Source organism: Lutjanus erythropterus, chromosome 8 (assembly GCF_056507025.1).
Source record: "Lutjanus erythropterus isolate fLutEry1 chromosome 8, fLutEry1.hap2, whole genome shotgun sequence".
In the NCBI taxonomy this organism is placed as follows: domain Eukaryota; kingdom Metazoa; phylum Chordata; class Actinopteri; order Lutjaniformes; family Lutjanidae; genus Lutjanus; species Lutjanus erythropterus.
Window position 1 is genome coordinate 36,233,034 of NC_139324.1, and position 22,674 is coordinate 36,255,707.

A 22,674-nucleotide genomic window follows, 5' to 3' on the forward strand; every position below is an offset into this window, starting at 1 on the left:
AAGTGCTTTGTGTTGTAGACACTTTAAAGTAGTAATATGTAGGCACTGCAGGTCCAAAAATAAGTACAGCAATGTAAAGAGCAAGTTGGATCCATAAGCTGTATATTAAATATGCTGTAATCCCGTTTAATATACAGTCTAAGGTTGAAGCAAATTGTTTCCCCAAACAAGGCGGAGACAGCCAGGCTGCAGGAGCTCCGCAGGATCAGCAGATAAATTTACAATAACAAGCAAGGATGAGTCGCCCCCTGAAAGTTGATCAGCTGTTTCTAACCGTCAGTTATCTGCCAGCGTAAAGTTAAGCCCATTATCCTGAAAACAAAAGTCCACTGCTCTGAAAATAAGTGGCTGCTTGTCTCACTGCCTGCCAAACCCCATTAACATTTTGCTCATTTTAACAGTCAGTGAACATCTATGCCTTCTACAAGATTATTAATGATTTCTTACGACTCATGAACAGACATTTACTAATTTTAGGGAAAATTCTGCACCAATTTGAACTTTGATTAACTTGAAACAGGCGTACAAAACCAGCTATTCCAGTCAGAATGGAAAGGAAAAAATGGACAGGCTTCTAAAAACCCTTTCTGTATATATTTTCTTCTACTGTTTTTATATTTTTCACATATGATATCAGTTGTCTGTTTTTCGATTCATGCTTCTTGCTTCTTGGCCTTCATCTTTCCTTTACTTGTACTGTACTATGTTTATTCTTATGGACCGACATACCACAGCAAATTCCTTGTATGTGAAAACCTACTTGGCAATAAACCATGATATTTAGACCTTATATTGCTACATATTATAATATCTATAGTTTACAATACAAGTCAACAGCCCCAGAACAGCTGACATAAAAGTCATGTCATAAAAGAACAAGTTTCTTTAGTCCATTGAAGTTCACCTCTTGTGTAATATAATGCCTGCTAGTAAAATCCATGTACTGTGAGATATCTGTATAATAAATCCCAGAGAAATCCTCTCCCTGCGCTCAAGCCCGGCGCTATATGTTCAATTCGTATAATGTTGTTTTTTTTCTCACCTTTCTTGGAAGTTAGAGTGGATTTCTTTGGAGTGGAACCAATTAGTCAATCAATCTTCACATATAGTCGATAAATCTAATTCTAATCTATTTATTATCTAACATGAAATAAAGTAGAAATAAGTGCAAGTAATTAATTGAATGAAAAATGATACCGGGCATTTTAAAAACAGAACTGAAAAATGAATTCACAAGACAGAAAGCAGAAGAAAAAAGATTCACCTCCCTATAGCAAATTGACCATTAGAACTACTGTATTTCTATAAAGGCTAAAATGATACACACAGGGTACTTAAAAGCTTAGTCTGACAAAGAAGCGAGTCGGAGCAATTTTGAATGGCTGAGTAACAAAGCTGGATAGTGTAGCTAAACCATTTATCTGCAGTTAAGCTCTTACAGATACACACACAAACTCTGCTCTCTGATCTGTGGCAGAAATAATTCACAGAACTTAACGTCTGAATAACCGTACAACAGGCAACATGCTGTTCGAGAGAGAAATTAGTTACAACTTAATACTTGCCAATAAAGCGAGCAACATTTTTTTTTTCCCCCAGCCAAGTCAAGTCATCCTTTATTCTGACAGCAGGCAGATTCAGATTACAGCAGCGTCTGCCTGAATGTGTATCATTTAAGCATCAATAAATCATTACCTTATTAATGTTAAGACATCGGTATAATTAATGTAAACAAATTAGAAGACATGGCATCCGTTCTGCAGTTTTTTTCAGGGTAAACAGTTAAAGTTTTCAGAGCTCTCGACAAGGAGAGACATCATAATTGCGACAGTCTCTACAGAAAATGAGATCTTAATTTTGTGTTTTGATAGGAGGCTTTGAATCTCCATCAGGGTTGCATCTACTTATTGTAAATATAAACATATCAGGATCAGTTAAAGATGATGTATGATGTTTGAAAGTGTTTCCGTTAACATTTTCAAAGATGCAATCCTTCTGCCAGGGATCATATTTAGTAGGAAGATATCATTTTTGCATCATCATTCTCATTTTCCTTAAAAAATGTATTAAAATGAGTAGGGGTTATTTTTCTTTATTCTATATTTATTTTTCAATCTGCACCAAACAAAGACGTTTTCTTGAGTCTGTAGAATATGATGTGTAGACAGTGGGCCACTCCGGAAATCTCGCTGGCCTCTGCATTATCCTCAAATATATGACTGGTTATCTGTCCAATCAGAGGCAGGACCCGACCGGTTGATTCCACCCACCACGGCACGTCTGCACCATGGTTCTGATCCATCCTCCACACAGATGCAAGCCCCCCCAGCAGCATTTCAGAAGCATTTCAGCAGCGGAGCGTTTTGCCCACCTGATTTTGTCAATTAGGTCCTCTTTCTTTGTTCTTTGTGCTCTACCGTGTATAAGCAGGCTATGTGGTTAAATAGCTTCTTTTCTGTCTGTCTGCATGGGGTCTTTTATTTTGAAAATTAACCGGATTCTCCCTGCCTTTTGTGTCTGACTTCCTGCCTGTTTGATCTGCTGTGTGCTAACGCTGAGGCGCCGCTGATGGAATCACAAGCACGACACATGTTGATAATAGTTAACAATAATTGAAAAAATAACGCTATTACACAGTACAACAACAACCTAACATTTGTCACAATATTGAATCTCACTACGAACATATCAGCCACGTAATTATTTTGTCTTGCAGTAGGCCATGTTACGATTTTGCTTAAATTTTGATTAATTGTTCAGCCCTACTCAGGTCTATCTCAGCACGCACTGAACAACAAGCATGGAAGCAACATGCCAAACAGGAAGAAGGAAAGTGAGGTGGTGGAGGCATACAGATGGTGGGTGTTCTGGACAGGACAACAGTCCACCAGCAGACAGAAACACACAGACAAACATATTTACAGCTATACAGGCAATTTAGAATAATTAGTCAGCCTAATTCTGCTTGTCTGTGGGAGAGAATTGGAGCACCAGGAGGAAACCCGCAAGGGATAAACATGCAAATTCCTCACAGAGGGGCAGCAGCCTCCCTGGGGACTCCAGAACATTTTTGCTTTAAAGTGACAGTGACAGTGCCATCGCTGTCCTCATGTAAATACAATGTAACATATACAGTGTGGTCTCATTCGCACAAATGGGGCATTTTTCAGTGATTCACAGTATTTTAACAGCTGCAGGAAAACCAGACAAAGACGCACAGAATATCAAAACCCAAATCTATTGAGTGAGACATCTAAAGTAAGAGGTGTAACAAAGTAAGAGGTGTAACATCAAATCTGAATGTGTGCGTCTGTGTGTGAAGGAGTGGGGGGACAGGTTTGGGTGTCAGAAGCTGACAAAGTTAACAGTAACACAGTGCTGAGGCATGACACCACTGTTTTAAGGTGATAAGAGGCATGATATGAGGGATAACAACAAACAACATAACAGAATTACATTCCTGGTGTTGTGTGCTTTGTCCAGCACAGACAACATGACAATTTCAAACCTAATTTCCATGTATTACTGACGTGGCTGTTGTGTTTTTACTGTGACATTCTCAGCACTTGCTGATCTTCTTCTTCTTCTTCTTCTTCAACTTTTACTTCCAACATTTTAACACAAATATCTGTATTTTCTTCTTCTTACTGTCAAAGTTTGTGCCTTTCCTTCCTTCCTCATGAGCTGTTTTCCCCCTCCTCTTTGTTTCTTGTGGTTCCTTGTTTGACTCTCTCTGTGTCTGTGGATCTGGGCGTGGCTCTCATCAGTCCTGCTGCCAATCAACTCCTGCTGCCAATCAACCCCAGCAGTACAAACACCCCGGCTCTGCAGTCCAATCTCCACCAGGTTGTTCAGTCTGGCTTGTGGTACTAATTACGGCCTACTTGTTGCTTTTTTTTCCCCCTTGTTTTTTTTTTTTTTGTCTAAACCTTGTTTCTCTGTGCCTCAGATCCACACTCACCAGGCACTGTTTGCCTACCATTCCAGCCTGCCTGAACTAGAGAACTGACATAACAAGATGAAAAAAACATAGCAAGAGGAAACATGACGTGACGTAACATGACCTCAGACCACCAAAAATGATGAGAAGTAGCACAACCAAAAATGATAGAACGAGGCAAAAACCCCAAAAGACTTAACAAGATGAAACATGACATAAAAGACATAACAAGAAGAAAAAGATAAAAAACAAAGAAGAGACAAAAAAACAACAAGACAAAAAGACTTAAAAAGAAGAAACATGATGTAAAGACGTAACAAAGACAGAAAAGACTGAAAAATGACATAATGAACTGAGCGAAGACGAAACAGCCATACAGGGAGACTTGACTGTGGAGAAAAGCCAGGGTTACTCAGCTTTGCTCAGAAATATCCTGCAGAGGGAGACTTTTTACTTAGAGCCTGCACTTTTTCACTTTTACTTAAGTTAAGAAAATCAGTACTTCTGCTTTTACCAGTCTTATTTTTATACAAGTAGCTGTTCTTTGACTCGAGTAAAGAATCTTCTGGTTGTTGGAGCTTTCACTTTTTCCATCCACTGACAAGTACTGACTTTAGTTGATTAATTTTTTTTTCTTTTCTCCACTTGTAGGAAATCCAACAGACTTCTGGACCTTCAAACTGACTTTCAGTTTAGGCTCGAAAACTATACTGTTATAGTCCAAGAGGCTTTTCAGCACAGTTGTATTATCTAAGCAGGGGCTTTGGTGAGCTGCCAACCTCCTTAACCACATACCAGAGCTTAAAACCCGCAGTAGGTTTGCTTCCTATCAATTTACCTGACAGAGAAATTTAGGGAAGTGTTAAAGTCGGTGTAAAATTGTTGAAATACTGATCTATTATGACCATTACGACCCTCCGAACATGAGCACACACACTTTCCAAATAAAAACCCACCACTGAGCTGAGGCTGATTTCATGTGTTAGATTCTAAGAGCATTATAGAAGGAGACAGGGTATGTTTACTACAACCCCTCCGGCATCGGATCAAATATTCATGAAGACAAATAGTATCCAGCCTGGTCTGCAACCGCAGCATGTAATTCAGATTTTGCCATCTGCACTGAAATAAGGGATTACAAGCTGTGAGAGACCTAATTTAAGACCTGACATAACACTACAGGGACAGTACAAAGTTACAGTAACAGAACCAGAAGGAGAAAAGAGGTTGGACTGGATTCTGGTTTATTATGTCACAGCACAGCTTTTCAGCACACGAACAACACACTGCAACAACAACGACCACCCTGAAGATGAGGGACTGTAGTTACTTTTGGAATGAGTGCATAAGGTGACAACTTTATGTTACCATACTAATTTTGTTTGTAACGTTTTAACTGTTTATTGGCTTGCATTTAGCTTTTGTTAATGCAATTCAAATGGTTGTGGTAGTATTTTTATTTATTTATTTCTATGCTCCTGTAAAGTACTTTGAATTGCCTTGTGTCTGAATGGTGTTATATAAATAAACTTGCCTTGCCTTGGCAGATGGCAACATATTGTCATATAGTGTTAGATTTTCTATAGTTAAGTCTGAAATTTCTGTGAAAATAATATTACAACAGGATAAACAATATGATCCAAATCATATATATCATAAACATCCGTATCATTGCTATGGCAACGGCTGCCCACATAAGATGCAGCGGCTGATGGCTCCTTTTAATTTGCCCTTTTTTCAACTTTATTGACATGACGTGCAACAGAAATACACTCACAGGCACTGGAAAATGGAGATGTGGGGTTTGGATTAAGATGATGAGATGATTAACAAATGCAGTCAACATCTTTCAAACATGCAGTGAGATCTGCTGGATGTGCCGCTGCGGGTGACCGCAGGTGACAACCCAAGGAGAGGAGGTGAGCGGATAAGAGCGGTGCTACAGGTAGGACTTGAGGCCGCTCAAGGATAATGAAAATGAAACGGATGAAATAGGACTCAAGTTGGCCAAGCAACAGGAGATCAGAAACTACTGTGCCACATTTTACAGAACCTGCTCCTCAGCATCCTGGATCCGGCTGTTCGAGTTGACAACACTACCAGCACCTCCCCTTTAACTCAGCAAAAGAAAAAAGTTTTCTAAATCAAAATATTCTGTTTTGTATTATAAATAATATAAAATGTCCCTCAGTTGAAATCAATATTCTTTTTTTAAAGGTCTTTAACTGACAAGACAGCTTGTAGAAAGACAGGAAAATGTGAAGAGAGACAGGAGAAGATACCTACAGCTGCTGGCCCCTGTACTGTATGTGGGCCACATGATGCACCAACTGAGCTACGGGTGCCCGAAAGGAACAATCTTAAACTGCAGTGATGCTATGTTCACGTTTCTTGATATGTTAATCTTGCACTCCACAGTACTCACAATATAATACATGTATATTAATATTCTAATATATTCTAATATCAAAATTAAGTACTTGAGTCAAAATGTACTTAGATGTACATAAAAAAGTACCTTTAGCGTTATAGCATTACATTTTTTCCCCATATAATAAAAAGCAATTTTGGACAGAATAAATATCTGTTTCGATCACATTGTTTGTGCTTTCCCAAAAAATGTATTTGGATTTGGATGCATCCCTATGAGGAATTCAAACATTCCACAGATGAAGAAAGTTTTCACTTGATTTACTGTGAATAAAAGTCAAGTCTTTACCTGTGAGTGAGCGTTTGCGACCGCGAGAGCTGCCACATCCAACGCACTCAGAGAACTTGGACCACCCAGTTAGAGTGCAGTCATCCCTGCAGGCCACCCGGCAGGCTCTGATCTGAGGGGGCAGGGGACCGGCCCATCGCAGGCACTCTGTCATATTGGCCGACTCGCCGCTCTCTCCAACACAACTGACTCCTGTAAACACAGAGGGAGGCAAGAATGTCACTCCAATTACACAGACAACGCACACACAACAGATATCCAGGTTAAATCATTCAGTTCAGTCACTGGCGTTGTTTTCATGGTCACCTGTGCAAGAACAAGACTGACTTAAACATGAAGTTGCATTCATATTCACAGTTTGATTGACCAGGAAGAGAAAGGCAAAGATCTATTAACTGTTTAATATCGTTGTCAAGTTGTGGTTTAAGGGCAGGTACACTTTCCCCACCTGAAAGAGACTGATCCATCTACACACAAGTTTTTTTTAACCGGACTCCACTCAAATCCAAAAGAGCTTTTTTCTTTGCTTTTCTTTTGTTTTCCTTTGTAGCACTTCAATTTGACAGTTCCATTTGTTCTATCAGTTTCACTTGTCATAGGCAATAAGCAATAGGTGAAAAACCTTTGGATGAATTAAAGAAAACTCAGAAAATGATGTTTCTGAAAGGACATTTCAACCGTTTGGAAGAGCATATTTTTAGACTGTTAAAAAAACACACCTCTGAATTTTTTTTCAGCTTATATGAGGGATGATATTTAAGTCATCATGAACATTAAGATTTTTTTTTATCTCATAGAAAATTGTCAGTTTTAGCTTAGCGTCATTATGTTATCATGAAATAATAACTCAGCTATTTTGAAGAGCCCGTTTTCAGAAAGGTAAAAAAAAAAAAAAATCATACTTACGAAGTTATTTCAGTATAATGGAATAAAATTAAAGACATTATAACATCAACGGTGGATGATCAGATTTTTTTTTATCTTGCAGTAAATTTCTTGCATTAGGTTAGACTCCCAGCCTTTTGTGTGGCCCTCACCTGTTCACCTCTCAATGGCTTCGTGCCCTCTTGAACCCTCTCTTCAAAGTTCTTTTCAACTGTCCCTTAAGGTATTTGTGTTGGTATTAAGCCTTTCGATCGAGTTTACAAGCCTCTCTGGGCTGCACTCACAAATAAACAAGTCTGGGCAAACAGTCTTCCGTACTCCATGTTTCCCACATCTGCCCATTGAACAGGAGTTCGGTGGTGGGCTCTTCCCTCTTTGCTGCTGAGGAAATCCTGGTTAGTTTCTTTTCCTAAGCTTGGTAATATGCTTCAATTCAGCAGGTTTTCTCGTCTGATCTGAGGTCGTAGTTCAATGGGGAGCCCCCTGGCCCCCATTTGGGAGGGTGGGACAAAGAGCGTGGCGCCTGCGGCAAAATGGGAGGCTCACGTGCTCTGGAAAGCAGGAAAGCAACACCGGAAGCGGTGTGTGCCGTGTCAAGCTGGGGGTTCCCCCCTCACAACCGCCGACCCTGAAGGCAACCCCCGTCAGACCTCCGCCAGAGTGTTCCCACTGGACCTGAGGCTTTGCGTAACACGGGCAGCGCAGAGAAAGAGTTGTACACTGGCAGCTGCGCCTGACTCATGCCTGGGGGTCGGAACAGGAGGTGGGGAGGAGGGGGGGGGCAGAAGCCAACGAGGAGCACAGCCACCGGGCAAATTCCCAGCAGTCTGCACTTAGGGGGACGAAGGCAACAGATACCTGCGAGAGCCCCAGCCCCTGGTTCCTCAGGAGGCTGCAAGGTGCATTCAAAGTGTCGATGATGAATTTTTCCTGCAATTCACATTAGTTCTCTCAGGTAGCTGTGTTCCTCACTGACGCACAAGACCAGTGATCCTCCGCTAAGAGCTGTCAGAGTTTTTGTTTGGTCAGATTTTTTTGTTACATTATTCTGTCTTGTTCTTGTTTGGAGGCAAACTGAAAAGACATGCTCCTATTTAACAAAATTGTCAATAACATCTACTGACCCAAAATGTTCTCTACCAAATAGCTGAGCAGAATGTTAATTAATCTTTTTTTTATGTTTGGTTAAGTGGTCTCAAAAAGAAGTAGCAGCTCATCATTGCATAAGTCATAGCAGTGAAGAATATTTGTTTGCAGCTTTGATGTTCAGATCTAGTGAGATGCTAATTCAACCTTCAAGCACAAAACCTTTATCAGACTTCTAAAGATAAATATGATTTATGAATAAAAACAAAGCATTCATAATATCTGATTCACATGAAAGCTAAATACCTGTGACAGAATGATGTATGCACCATCTAATCAGAGTGCCAGTATCTGATCAATGAGGAATGAAGACATCACAACCCAGTACTGTAGCTGCAATATGTGCTAAAATGTGTGTGCTATGAATAATTACTACAAACACACAGCAAGAGCAGATGGGTTACTAAACACCTGATGTAGCACTCAATTTACTGGAAACAGACTTTCAGTCCAGTGGGGCTGCTTTTAACTCTGGAAAACACCCCTGAACACTTTTTTATTTTTTTCAATTCTGTTATATCTCTTACATCAAAATGACAAGAATCAAAGAAGTAAGGGCACGCTTTGTCAGAGAGGACGGAGCTGGCTGTTGTTAGGAAGAAAGTATACACTTAAATACAAATTGAGAACAGGAGGCAGGATCAATACGTGAGGTACATCAGAACCACTACACAATAGAGCGAAAGCTTGTCTTTAAAACATGAAAACACGCCTTGTTCTCTTTTGGATAAAAAAGAAATTGAAAAGAAAATGTGAATTTGGCATGTCACTTGCATGTGTGAAGCTCATATCCCGAGACTCCAAACTACCGTACAGTAATTCTTTCTTACACCACAGGTTCCCTCTGTAGAGTAGATGATTCGATTTTGGAGCGCCTTGCTGCATATATTTACATACTAATGAAGGTTCCTGTGACACTAGTACAATGTCTTTGCTTTAAGATATGTATTTTCTTAACACATTTGTGTCAACATACAAATATTTGTTTATTAGAACATTTTAATTAACCTCTTTGCATAGCGGGTTGGGTTAATTATACAAGAATAATTATACACATGTACTTGTTGTTTTGTAATGTAATAATTTATCCAGCTGTCTGTCAGGCATCCCTATTTGATGTCTGCAGACGCTGCTCTTACTTTCACAAAAACTGAATAATGCATTTGCTCTGGGCTTCAACATTTGATAAATTGTGCACCTTGGTCTAATGCCTGGCTCGACATGCAAGCTGGGGACACAAAAGATTTAAATTTCCATCTGTGGAAGGATATTTAACCAGTTTCATTTCAATAAAATGTAAAGTGATGAAGATCAGCCCGGGCCTCTGTATCCATTTTGGGGGGGGGATTACGTGTTACACGTTTTTGTGATAAGATACTTACACATAATTTATGAGACATTATGAATGGAACCAGTTTAAGAAGCGAGAGCGAGAGAAACATATGATCTCATCAGGTTTGGGGAATAACAGATTACACTATGTAATTAGGATACAAGAAAAGGTGGCTGTACTCTATTACAATTACAGAAAAAGAAGATGTAATCAGACTACAGGCACATTCAGTAAAAATTGGGAATATGAGCAGATTACAATTTTAAAATACCTTTTAAAATAAAGAATAATAAACTGCCATGGACAGCGTGTACATGTATAAAAACTTCATGAGACTCACGACACTGCAAATCTTACAGTCAGTTAATTATCATGACCTCCAGAGAAACCACGCTTTCACTGGGTGAGAATTTCAACATTATTTTGTCTTTAAATGAAAAAAAGAGGAACAGCATCATAGTATAGTGCAAGTTCTGTCTTCTGCTGTGAAAACACTGCCACCATCCAAGAACACAACATCTAAAGAAACATTTACAGGCAAGACCAATCGCTAATCTCAGCTACATAGACCAACTATTAATGTTAGCTACATGGACCAATGGCGAACATACACAGACCAACGGCTAATGTTAGCCACACAGACCAACTGCTGTTAGCAACATAGAACAACAGCTAATGTCAACCCTTTCAGGATGATTCAAGACCCCTCTGCGTTGCGTTGAGGTCCTGCATCACCCTGTCAGGGTTTATCTCACTGCTCGCTGTACATTATCCAGATTGGTCAGTTACAGCAGTTTCAGAACATTGCTATGAAGACCAGACCGTTTCTGTGGATGCAGTCCTGATCATAGTCTCTGGAGGAGCAATAAAATCATTTCAGTCATTATTGCAAAATGACCCCTTCAGGATGACTGAAGTCCTGCGTCACCCTGTCAGGGTTTATTTCACAATAATGACCTGCTCACTGTACAATTTCCTGCTTATTACACAGCTACTTACTTAGTGGTTTGATACAAAATATTAATGTAAAAAATATTTCATTGTTCCTCAGGAGTCTATAAGAACTGTGTCCATAGCAATGGTCTGTTCTTCATAGCAGTGGCCCATTATATAGAAACAACAGACCTTGGGGTGCTGTAATTGACTAATCAGAATCAAGTATATAAGTGATAAGAAAGATAAAATAGGGAAAATGTACAGGTCTTTATGAATAGGTAGGTTGGGGTTAATGAACAATCAAAGTGCAGGCGTTATCTTTGTGTACTTTTTAAAAAAAAAAAAAGATTTAATTATTTTCTGATTCATGATTTTTTTGGCTTATCAATATCTTGGTATACCTTTATCTTATGGTACTGAGTCTATTGTGGAAAATAGGATAAAAACTCTTGGCGCCAAGGAGACTCACACTAAGGTATCATAGTGACAAGCCCAAAAAAAGTGTTATTTTAGCATGCTTTGAATAGTGACAGTAATGTTGTGAATCAAGTGGCACACTTAACTCAAACACTCCCCAGGTAAAAACACTTTCCTAATTTCCAGCGCTGATGTTTCAGTCTGCGTGGTGCTTGGCATGGATGTTTGCAGGAATAATCATTTGATGAGTGCCGGAGCAGTGAGTCAGCCCTGGCTACGAGGGAAGCAACAAAAAAATAAAAGCCTCAAAAATAGCAATAAACCTAATTAAATAAATCAAATAAAAAAGAAAACAAAGAATAAATGAGTAGGTGTGAGGATGTTCTGTTTCTGCAGTCTGCCGGCTGACGAGAGAGGAGGAGGTGGAGGATCTGTCAGGTGCCACTGATCGGAGAGAAGCAGCTGATTGGACTGAATCTTTTTTTTAGGTCTTGTCTACACGCATACAGATATTTTAAAAATTATTTTTCATTTACACTCATCTACATTTTGGCCCCTCGTTCCACATGCACAGAGAGTTTTAGGTCACTGGAACAGATATTGTTGAAACCTTCTAAGGTGCAGATTATTCAGATCTCTGGTTTCTGTGTATCCATACATGCAATGTTCACGTACATGTGAAAGAGACCAATGATACTTTAACTGACATACAGACAGACAGAGACGTGCACAGACATTATGGGGGCAGTGCTCAAGCAAAAAAAAAAGCCCTCTTCTGATCATGATATCCTTCATTTATTTCCAGTGGAATCTAACTAAGTCCATTTAACTTTTTTTGGTACTTGTACTTTACTTGAATATTTTCATTTGATGATTTCTTCTTCTGCTCTACTACATTTTCAGAGGGAAATGTACTTTTTACTCCACTACATTTATCTGACAGTTTTAGTTACAAGGTACAAGACTTTATGAGAGATGATGTTTTACTGTAAATTAAGATACCCAACAGTTTATGCGAGTACAGTTGAAACAGTCAATCGGTTAATCAGAAAATCAGTAGTAGAATTAGACCTTAAACACTGCTGTGGGCATTACAGCAAACTTTTAATTGATTAATTAGGTAAAATATAAAATTGGAAAACAAAGGAGGAAAAAAGCAGCTAGCGAAAAAGGCGCTAGCGACCCTTTTCCACTCGCAGAACTGGCCTGGCTCAACTCGGTTTGACTCGCACTTGAAGGTGTGTCTTTTACCTGAAGATGAGCTCGAGGAGGCTCGAGTGGCGGTGGATAAATCGTTCATATACATCTCTGGGATAAAGACGACGTTTCCCTAAATTTTTCACAATAAATGTCCCGGGTTGTTTTATTATTTAAAGACTTAAAAGTGAATACAAAACGGTAAAATAATGCAGATACCTGAAAGTACAAACCACGAGAGAGGAGAGAAACTACATTTCAAAACATAAAGATTTTGTTAGAAGCTGCAAAAGACTTTAAGAAACGTCTTTCTCTCTGCTCTGAGTATCACAGCACTCTCTTGTTCGAGGGGAAGAAAGAAGGGTCATCACGGGTTAGCCGTGCCCAGAGAAGGTCCATGTCGGGGGCAGCTTGGCGTGCTGAAAGTGATAATGGGAATGCAATTCAGCACAGTACGGTTTGGCTCGGTGCCGCTGGAAAAGGCCCGTAAAGTCCAAAAAGTGCTTGAGAACCACCTGAGATCAATCTGTGCACGTGTCTGTCCACAGAGCGCTGCAGGAATGAGTCCTAAAATATGGATATGAGTTAGCATATCAGCACCTCATCCCTCATCCCTCATCCTGAATTCAGTGGATTTTCATTTTAGTTTCATTTCATTTCAATTTATTATCATACGGGAAAAAGATTAAAAGTAACATAATAAAATCAATTTACAATTACAATTAAACGGGCCTGACTCTGACTCTGAAACTGGTTTACAGCAGGTTTCTGTTTGGTTAGAACTGCTAGACTGTAAGCCAGAAGGGCTCTAATTCAATAAAGGAGAAAAAACAGATGTCAAAAAACAATAAGGTAATAAAAAATTAACTACTATTGTTTGTGATTTTAAGTTATCGCCAAAGGTAAATAAGTTCACAACACAAGCTCAGAATGTTCTTCTGTGGTACTTTATGTTTGATTTATGTAGATTTTACAGCCACCCACCGGTCCTGCATGCTGACAGAGTGTTGAAGTCGTTTTGGATTCTCGTCCGGAGATTGTGGAGGTGGGTGTGGTTGGCAGTCGGCTGCGGCAGAGAGAGGTGTGGGGACGACTCATGACAGCAGTGCCAGGTGAGATGATTGGCACAGCTGGCGCTTGTTTGCCAATTATACTCCCCCTTTTAATGCAGCAGTGTGCTGGAGCTCTGATAAATGCTGCTCACTATAAAAAGACGGCCCGTTGGGTATTGGCTTGCCGAAACGACTGGGAGTATTGTTTATGCACTGTGTTATTAGACTTAAAAAGTGACTGGACCCCGTGTGCCAGAGAAGTCGGGCAGCCAGAGGCACACGGTAAGGAGTCGTTTATTTAAGTGTTTATGAGCAACGGTCATAATAAAAGGACATTGCCTGCGAGCAGACTGTCTGCTCTGTGTTTTGTGTTTCGTCAAGCAGCAGCCCGACCTGCAAGACAGATATTTTGTAAAACAAAGACTGATCCATTTTCAACCTTTTCAAATGGACTGTCAACTCTTAGACTGACACGGCCCTGAGCAGCACATATCAGCTCGCACCATGCAGAAGTAAGGGAGAACTGAAATCCTAAAAGGTCTCATTGACCTGACCTGTTACATCACACACTACATAATAATTTCCCACATCTCCTGTCACAGTGACTCTCGCTCTGTGTTGGTGTTTTTTGTGTAGATGTGCCTGTTGGTTTGATTGTGCATTGGCAGTTGGCCAGAGGCATATTTGTTAATTACAGCTTGAGTAAAGTAGACTATATTTTGTGTATCCATGCATTACATGAAGTTGGGGCTGCTGCATTGACTGAATGCGGACACACGCAACATGGCTAATGAGGCAGAGATTTCACTGCATGTTACGGATATCCACATATGTGTAGACACGATTCCAAACAATAAATAAGAGCAGACAAACACAAGACATTATTATACTATACTATACTGTTCAAATACACAGTCCTCGCATGGACATTATGGAATTTAAAATAAAGCAATGCTCCCAGCAAAGGAAACCTCTCCTCCCCCAACAACTCAATGTCTTTGAGAATTCACAAACATGCCTTATCGATTTCAATTTGACTTTTAAAAATTAAACTGCTGATTTAAAATGAACCGATTCCTATTTTTAACGTGGTAAATGGGAAGCCAGTGCTCTTGTTGTATTCACATGACCTTTTTGGTGCTCAAGGAATAAAATATTTAGAGCCACTATCAGACTCATCATGGAGAAAAACACAAGAAGTCACAGGGACAACTGAGAACAGAGGAAATAAATGAATTGCTGGTTGCTTTGAGGAACTGTTTTTAGCCAGAGGAGATTAGCGATTAGCAGCTGGGAGAACTAGCTATCTTACTGCTAACGAAATAGCATCAGCATCAAATCCATAGTCTGAGGGTGAGTTTGTAAAGACATGCATGCTAAAGGCTACAGAAACTGTGTGCCCTGACAGTTTTTTAGTTCTCAGAATCAGAGCTCAACAACAAAGATTGCCTGCTCACCTGGGGCAAGTAAAATGCCATGTTGGGCAAGTAAATCTGGCACCTCACTTGCCCAACCAGGCAAGCGTAAAAAAAAATAATAATTAGTAGTTAAAGTAATTTTTGAAGCCAAAATGGCAGAAAATGGTGTTTTAAGCCTCACAAATATGGAGGTTTCACACTTTTCTGTATTTATTATCATATTAAACTGAATAACTTTGGATCTTAGACTAAAAGAGACACTTAATAACAGTACTTTGGAAATTAGGAAGGACATTTTGCACTATTTTCTTACATTTTATAGATGTTTAAGGCCTATATTTAATGTGGCGATTAACTTTGGTCTTTGTTATTTGATAACCACTAATAAATAAAACAATGTGTACAGGGCCAAGCAAAAAATATCCGACCTCAAACAAGAAATAAGAGCAGACAGATGCACAACATAGGGCATCACACAGTTCAAATACACGGTCTTCTCGTGGACACTATGGGATTTAAATAAAGCAATGCTCGCGGTGAAGGAAACCTCTCCTCCCCCAACGCCTCAATGTCTTTGAGGATTCACTGATATACAAACATGACTTTAATCCATTTTATTGATTTCAATTTGACTTTTAAATTTTGCCCTCTGACAAAAACGGTTGGGTTTCTACATGTCTGCTGAGAATGTGTGGGATGGTCATTTACATACAAGGCCTCTACAAAGGCCGCAAAAGGGAGATGATAGCTATTACTGAAGTGCATTTATGTAACATTCACAATCACAGCTGTAAAAAAAAACAGATCTTTCATTTTTCAGTGTGTGTATGAGGTTAAAGAGTGATCATATTATGACGAACCTACGAAGGTGAATCTTATTTTCCTCTTAACAAACCCGTGTAAAAAACAACAAATCATTAACAGCTGCAACACGATTAGTCCAATTAGCACCGCTGTGGGTATAATTGCACGTCGCTGTTGTCATTCAGTTCAGTCCCTTTACCTCGAATGGTCCTCTTGCTCTTAACCAACCTACTCAACCAGTGACAACCTCATTCTGTCATCCCCAGTGTCTTTTATTAGCAGAGCCCAGCACTGCAAGTCCTGACATTCAGATTTTGAACTGGATGGTATCCATTTTTAACATAATAATTTCAGCCTCTGGTTGCCCAAGCCCATTTGCGTGGCCTTTCACATCATCTCCTCTCGCACATTTTTGTCACGGTATCTCCACCGCTGACAGGGATCGTCTTTAATTATACAGTCACTTAGCAAGGTGAACATTTCTGAGGGTCAGATGAAAGGAGACGCTTTGAAGAGGATTGTCACACTCCAGATTTTTTAAATATCAATTGATAGCTTTTATCATTTCAACCCAGAACATGCTACATTTTATATAATTACTTTTAATGCTGGGTTTCCCATCCAAATAAATAAATAAAAAAAACTACCATCAAATATAATCTTTATGTTAATTCAACCATACTGCTTGTATACTGCTCTGCTTTGAGAGGGGTAATGTGGATCGGATTCATCACGGCCATTAAGTCTCATTTTTCCTGCAGCAAAAAATCATCAGCATGACTCATTTTCTATTGAATAATTTCAGAAAACAGTTCCAGTTCTACTCAGGGAGGGATATAACACATCCAGCTGGTTATGAGCCACAAGTTGGCAGAATTTAGACCCAGTGTGTTGTAGTTAGTGTGAAATCCATTAGCTCGTTGCACGCTCCAAGTTATCTGCAACAACTTTATACATGCTTTTCAGAGTTGCCTGTTCTATTTAGTGGAAGATTTCCTTTTGGCTATGTTACGACTCCTCTTCTCAAATCTTGTCTTATTTAGTAATGGCCTCTTATCCGTGACCTGCGGCGTGTCAGGTCAGCGCATGTACCACAGCTTGCGCTTCATTTTACACCCGGTCAGACATTAGCATTCGTTCAACATGCAGCCTTGCATCCGACAAGGGGCCAGACACACACTGGGATGGAAGGAAGCGTTTGCTCAAGCCAAGGGCATGTTGGCTCTGTAAACCACAAACCCAATCACATGGATGTGTCAGAAACTTGGCCCTGATTCTGACCGTACAGTACACGTCTGAGCCAATATATCCAGCGATCAGACAGCTCCTAGCTGAGCCAAACTGCTCTGTAACTGCTGTTTTACTGTTTCATCATCACTAGCCATCTACCAGTTACCCAAGGCTGTACAGTATTTCCAGCAAAACTTCCAATTTTCAACTGTAAGTCTCCCAGGAGAACCAGCATGGCCACAAAACTTCTTACCTCAGGTAAAACAAAAGTTGTGTTGACTGTCCATTAGTGTTAGTTAAAGGAGCGATATGCAGCAATTGTGTGTGCAAAAGTGAGCACTGCTGTCCACATAGTGAGTTGAAGCCAGATGATTTATTAAATAGGCTAAATATGGTTTATGCAAGTTGCAAAATGGCAGAAAATAATGTTTTAACCTCTCAAATAGGAAGATATCAATGCTTTTCTTTGTTTATTATCACATTAAACTGAATATCTTTTTATTTTAGACAAAATGAGACATATAAAGATATCACCTTGAACTCTGAAAACCAGGATATTTTTCACAATTTTGTGACATTAACGTTGGACCTTGGTACCATAAGTATACTTGTAATTACTGTAATGGCAGCACTGCCGCGTCATACATACACATGCATCACAGACTGTGCATAGGGCGCCATGTGCCGGAGGAGGGCAACATGACAGCCTCTCAGAGCTCTACCTACCACATTCATAAACTCGACGGGGACGTCCTCATCCTCAGCCAACATTACTGTGTTTCGAATGGTGCAGACGCACTAAATCCATTGACGTATGTCAAGTCAACAGATCCATTCCATCAAAATCTGCCATCGCTGGATTTGGTATGCCTGCACCATAAGAAGAAGGCTCGGTTTTGAAGGTTGTATCTGAAACTAGACCTCAGCAATCTGTTGGTATCAACCATGTGATGCTAGTTTATCAGGAAAAGAGCTACATAATGCTCCAAAACAAGGCTAAATTTTAGCAAGGTAAAAACTGGCATGGCTTTTCAGAGTTGGCTGTTCTGTTTAGTGGAAGATTTCCTTTTGGCTATGTTACGACTCCTCTTCTCAAATCTTGTCTTATTTAGTAGTGTCCTCTTATCCGTGACCCGTGGCATGTCAGGTCAGTGCATGTACCACAGCTCAGACATTAGCCTTTGTTCAACATGCAGCCTTGCATCCGACAAGGGGCCAGACACACACTGGGATGGGAGGAAGCGTTTGCTCAAGCCAAGGGCATGTTGGCTCTGTAAACCACAAACTCAATCACATGGATGTGTCAGAAACTTGGCCCTGATTCTGACCGTACAGTACACGTCTGATATATTCAGTGATCAGACTGCTCCGGCTGAGCCGAACTGCTCTGAAACTGCTGTTTTACTGTTTGGTCATCACTAGCCATCTCTACCAGTTACCCAAGGCTGTACAGTATTTCCAGCAAAACTTCCAATTTTCAACCAACATTCCTGTAATTCTCCCTCGAGAGCCAACATGGCCACAAAAATTCTCACCTCAGGTAAAATAAAAGCTGTGTCTCTGGTGCTGACTGTCAATTAGTGTATAAGGCAGAATGTGACAGATACTAACACAAAAACTACCCAGGGCTCAACAATAAGGACTGCCTACTCACCTGCAGCAAGTAAAATGCCATGTCGGGAAAGTAAATCTGTCAACCTGCTTTCACAACGCTGCAAGCAGCAAAAAAGAATGAAGCTATTGAATTAGTTTAATCAACTAGTTTTTTAGAATTTTTTCATGCAATGCTGTTTTTAGCCTCTCAAATATGGAGATTTCATTGCTGCTCTTCGTTTATTGTCATTAAATGTAATATCTTGGTGCCACAGACATAACAATTTGTACAGGGGTAGATAAAAATAGACTTTGGGCAAGTAGATTTCTGACCTACTTGGCCAACCTGGCAAGTGAGGAAAAAAAACAAACCAAAAAAAAACCCATGAACGTTGAACCCTGGCTACCGTAGGTATACTGTAAAGATGTAGGAATTACTGTAATGGTTATAATAGTTTTCAAAGAGGTCTCTTGAACTCACCCCTCAAGATATTCAAATGGAAATGGGTTCTGTGGATACCCAAGAGTCTCCCCGTCACAGACCAGACATGCTGACTTTATGCTAATCCGATGCAGTCTGGGTTTTCACTTGCTGTTATTTTTGCCCAGTCTAATAATGGTATTTGAGTATTTCTGCATGCTGATCTTAAACTGGAAAGCTGAGACTTTTGTGAATTCAAGGAGACCAAGTGTATTCATGATAGTGCCTACAGCATCTCTTTCATTGTAGTGAGACCATTTTTTGAAGCTTTTAGGTCTACTGACGAAAAGGGAGCCCCTGAACAATTTCTATCCAATTGTCGAAAAAAAAGCAGTTCTTAAAGAAATCTACAAATGTCAAAAGTTTTGATACCGAATAACAGCATTATTTTTATTTTCTATGGCGTTCCTCAAAGTCTTCTTTTGGAGGTTTTTAACCTTTTTGTTCCTGTAATAAATGGTATCAACCCAAAAAATTGCTGAAACAACTTGTGATACATATTTGATCACGGACATGACCATCATATACTCCCATCATAATGCTCTAAGCCCTTATCCTCTCTAAACTTTCAAAACTTGACTCAATGCCTAACCAAAACACAAATGGACAGCTGCAGCCCTGCATAACGCAGAAACAATATGGTCAGACCAAAGTTCAGAATAAAAATGATAGTTTATGGCTTGATGCATTTACATTCACTGCCTCGTGTCGATGCAAACCCCATTTTCAGAGCAAATGTGAGAAATTCAGAGACATTTGAATGCAGCATGAATATAAACAAAGCCAATGGAAGCATGCAAATGGGAAGCAGATGCAGAAGCAGCACAAACAGAGGCAAAGGTGAGCTGAAAATATTTTGCTATGAAGAGGAAGAGTTGGGGTTATCCTGAGGTGTTTGACTCCATGAATGAGCAGAGGCGGGAGCAAAACAAAAGACGTCCTCGAGGAAAATTTTTGGAAATTGAGGTTCTGGTAACTTCTGAAATCAGCCTGTCTTGAGCTGCGACACACAGAGTCACAGAAAATGTCAGAGCCGTCAGACAGAGAAGACTTCCACTGACTATTTGTTGCCAGAAGACAGACAGGCACACAGTAATTACTCCCTACAAAAAATAAAAATAAATATGCCCCTTAAATGTTTTCCTAATTCATTCATATGTTAATGTGTGGTCATTATTAACACCGAATCATCTGCAAATGTTTTGTTCGTATAATAACAAATCATAGTCATTTACAAATGTGTTAATTCCTCCATCCATCCATTATCTATACCTGCTGATATGAAGCGGTGGTACTGAGTACACAGACACAAATACGTGGACCCTGCATTGGCATTTGGATCATGTATCAGTGTGAACATATGTGAAGAGAGGAGCTGCCGTTTTTTTTGGAATAAAGAGCACTATGACATTCACATTTCTCAGCCGATTTCAATGAGTCATTTTTATAATCAGAGGTTCAAAATCTGTGTGGAATAAATTAAACTAAAAAAATCAACTTTTTTCCTCCCTACACCATGTAGATAAAAAATGCTAGAATATAACATGACTCATTGAAAGTTGGTTGAGAAATGTAAATGTTATTATACTGTAAAAGTGAAAAAAGTTAAGAAAACTCAAGAGAAAAGCGAAGTAAGAGAAACACAGAGTTCTGAGCTCAACTCAAACTCTGAAGTTTTGAAACTTTACCAACTAATGAAGTTTTGTTGAGATAATTTACTTTTCTCCTTCTGATAATCTTTGAGTTAACTCATTGAAGTGAACATCAATAATGGTTAATCATTTAATATTTTCAATTGCAGCCCCCAAATAATGATAAATCTGCCCAGCGCTCTGAATGTCAAAGGAAAGAAATTCAGTGACACCCTTGTAAACAGCAGGAGTAACTATGACTCTCTTAAGGTAGCCAAATGCCTCGTCATCTTATTAGTACTCTGACCTCGCCACCGACTGCAAGCAGGCCAGCTGGAAAACGGCTGGAACGTCGGAGATCGGTGGCGCCCGGCTGATGACCCTGCAGCCAGCCAATCTAACGGTGGAGGCGCATCACGCAGCATAGCCATAGCAGTATATATAATGGACGAATAAGATTCCCTTCAAACCTATCGACTATCTAGCAAAACCACAGCAAAGGGAGCGGACTTGGCAGAATCAGCAGAGAAAGGAGACCCTGTTGAGCTTGACTCTATCATAGTAAAAGACAACAGCTGATACTGAACTGGAATGTAGAGTTTACTGAGTGTTTGTGACAAGACATGTACAATTAGGTGGGGTGTGTTTGTAATGAGAATGGTTAATGACTAATGAAAAGAGGTAATGAGAATAATAAATGATATGTGGCGATGAATAATAGCAATGATGAGAGGATGTGTTAACCATATGAGCCAGTCACGGGCCAGTCTTGACGGGACCAATACGGCGGCGACATCGACGCAACGCAGCAGCGGGCCGAAGCAGTCAATGTTGGGTCTATGTCATGAGCCAGTCACAGGGCCGACACACAGACACACGCTCACAATCACACTGCAAATCAACATGGAGACAAACGCAGGCACACGATTGTTGATAATTACTAATAGTTATTATAATGTTGATTTACGACTTGTAAATGACAAAACAGTCACATATTGATATGAGAAACATTACAAATTGCTATGTAAGACACGTTTTACTAATTAATTTAATCATAAGGTTATAATTAAATTGTGTATTATTGGAAGAACAGCAGTGAACAGGAGTGTTACCTGTAATAAATGTGAGCCTGCAGTGATTTATTGTTTGACACACCATCACTTTGGACTGGGAGAAGTTTCTTCTATGTGAGGTGTTGGATCTGAATGCACCACTGACTTTTTAGTGCTAATATATATTCATATATATATATACAGTATATACATAACACAGAGAAGACATTGAGAGGCGGCCTACATTTTGCAGTAGAACAGGATGAATGTCTGACATGATAAAGCTGCACAACTTGCTTCTTCATATTCAGTTTCTCAATGAAGAGAAATGTTTGAAGTAGATACCATCTCTCACGCACACGCTCTTCCCACTGCTGTGAACGGAGCAACTACAGTGAATGCTGAGCGTATGGAAAATAACACGATGCTGAATATTATGAGCGTAACTGAAATTCATGTCAAGCAAATTTCAATTTCAAACAGCAAAACGGAGCAGCAAAAGGGAAAACAGAAAATGGACGAAGCGTTATGTGCAACTGGACGCATGATGAAAACATAATTATGGAAACGACACATTTACAAGAGTAATTACAGGATTATAATAAAAGGACATAAAGCTACATCATCTTATCAGTAGTGATAATATCTAAATCAGACTATTTGTGCTGAATGGGTAAATGATAACATATAGAGAGCCCTGGTCTGGTGATGCAGTATCGTTATAGGTCCTTGAATGACATAACTGTGAAAACCGTACCATTAAATCTTTGATATGCCCTTTTTCAAAATTTCTATGCCCCTAATACAGCCTTACTCCCAATTATCGTGTCCTAATTATAC

General features: G+C 39.7%; 1 protein-coding gene and 1 pseudogene across 1 annotated transcript in view; both read right to left on the reverse strand.

Moving 5' to 3' along the window:
* Window positions 1–22,674, reverse strand: part of thsd7ba (thrombospondin, type I, domain containing 7Ba) — a 323,272-nt gene that overhangs the window by 76,308 nt on the left and 224,290 nt on the right. Inside the window, exon 15 of the mRNA XM_084725418.1 lies at window positions 6,660–6,851. Within this exon, the coding sequence (XP_084581544.1) occupies window positions 6,660–6,851 (192 nt within the window). The remainder of the gene's footprint in view (window positions 1–6,659; window positions 6,852–22,674) is intronic.
* Window positions 8,398–8,551, reverse strand: LOC146323175 (5.8S ribosomal RNA; annotated as a pseudogene).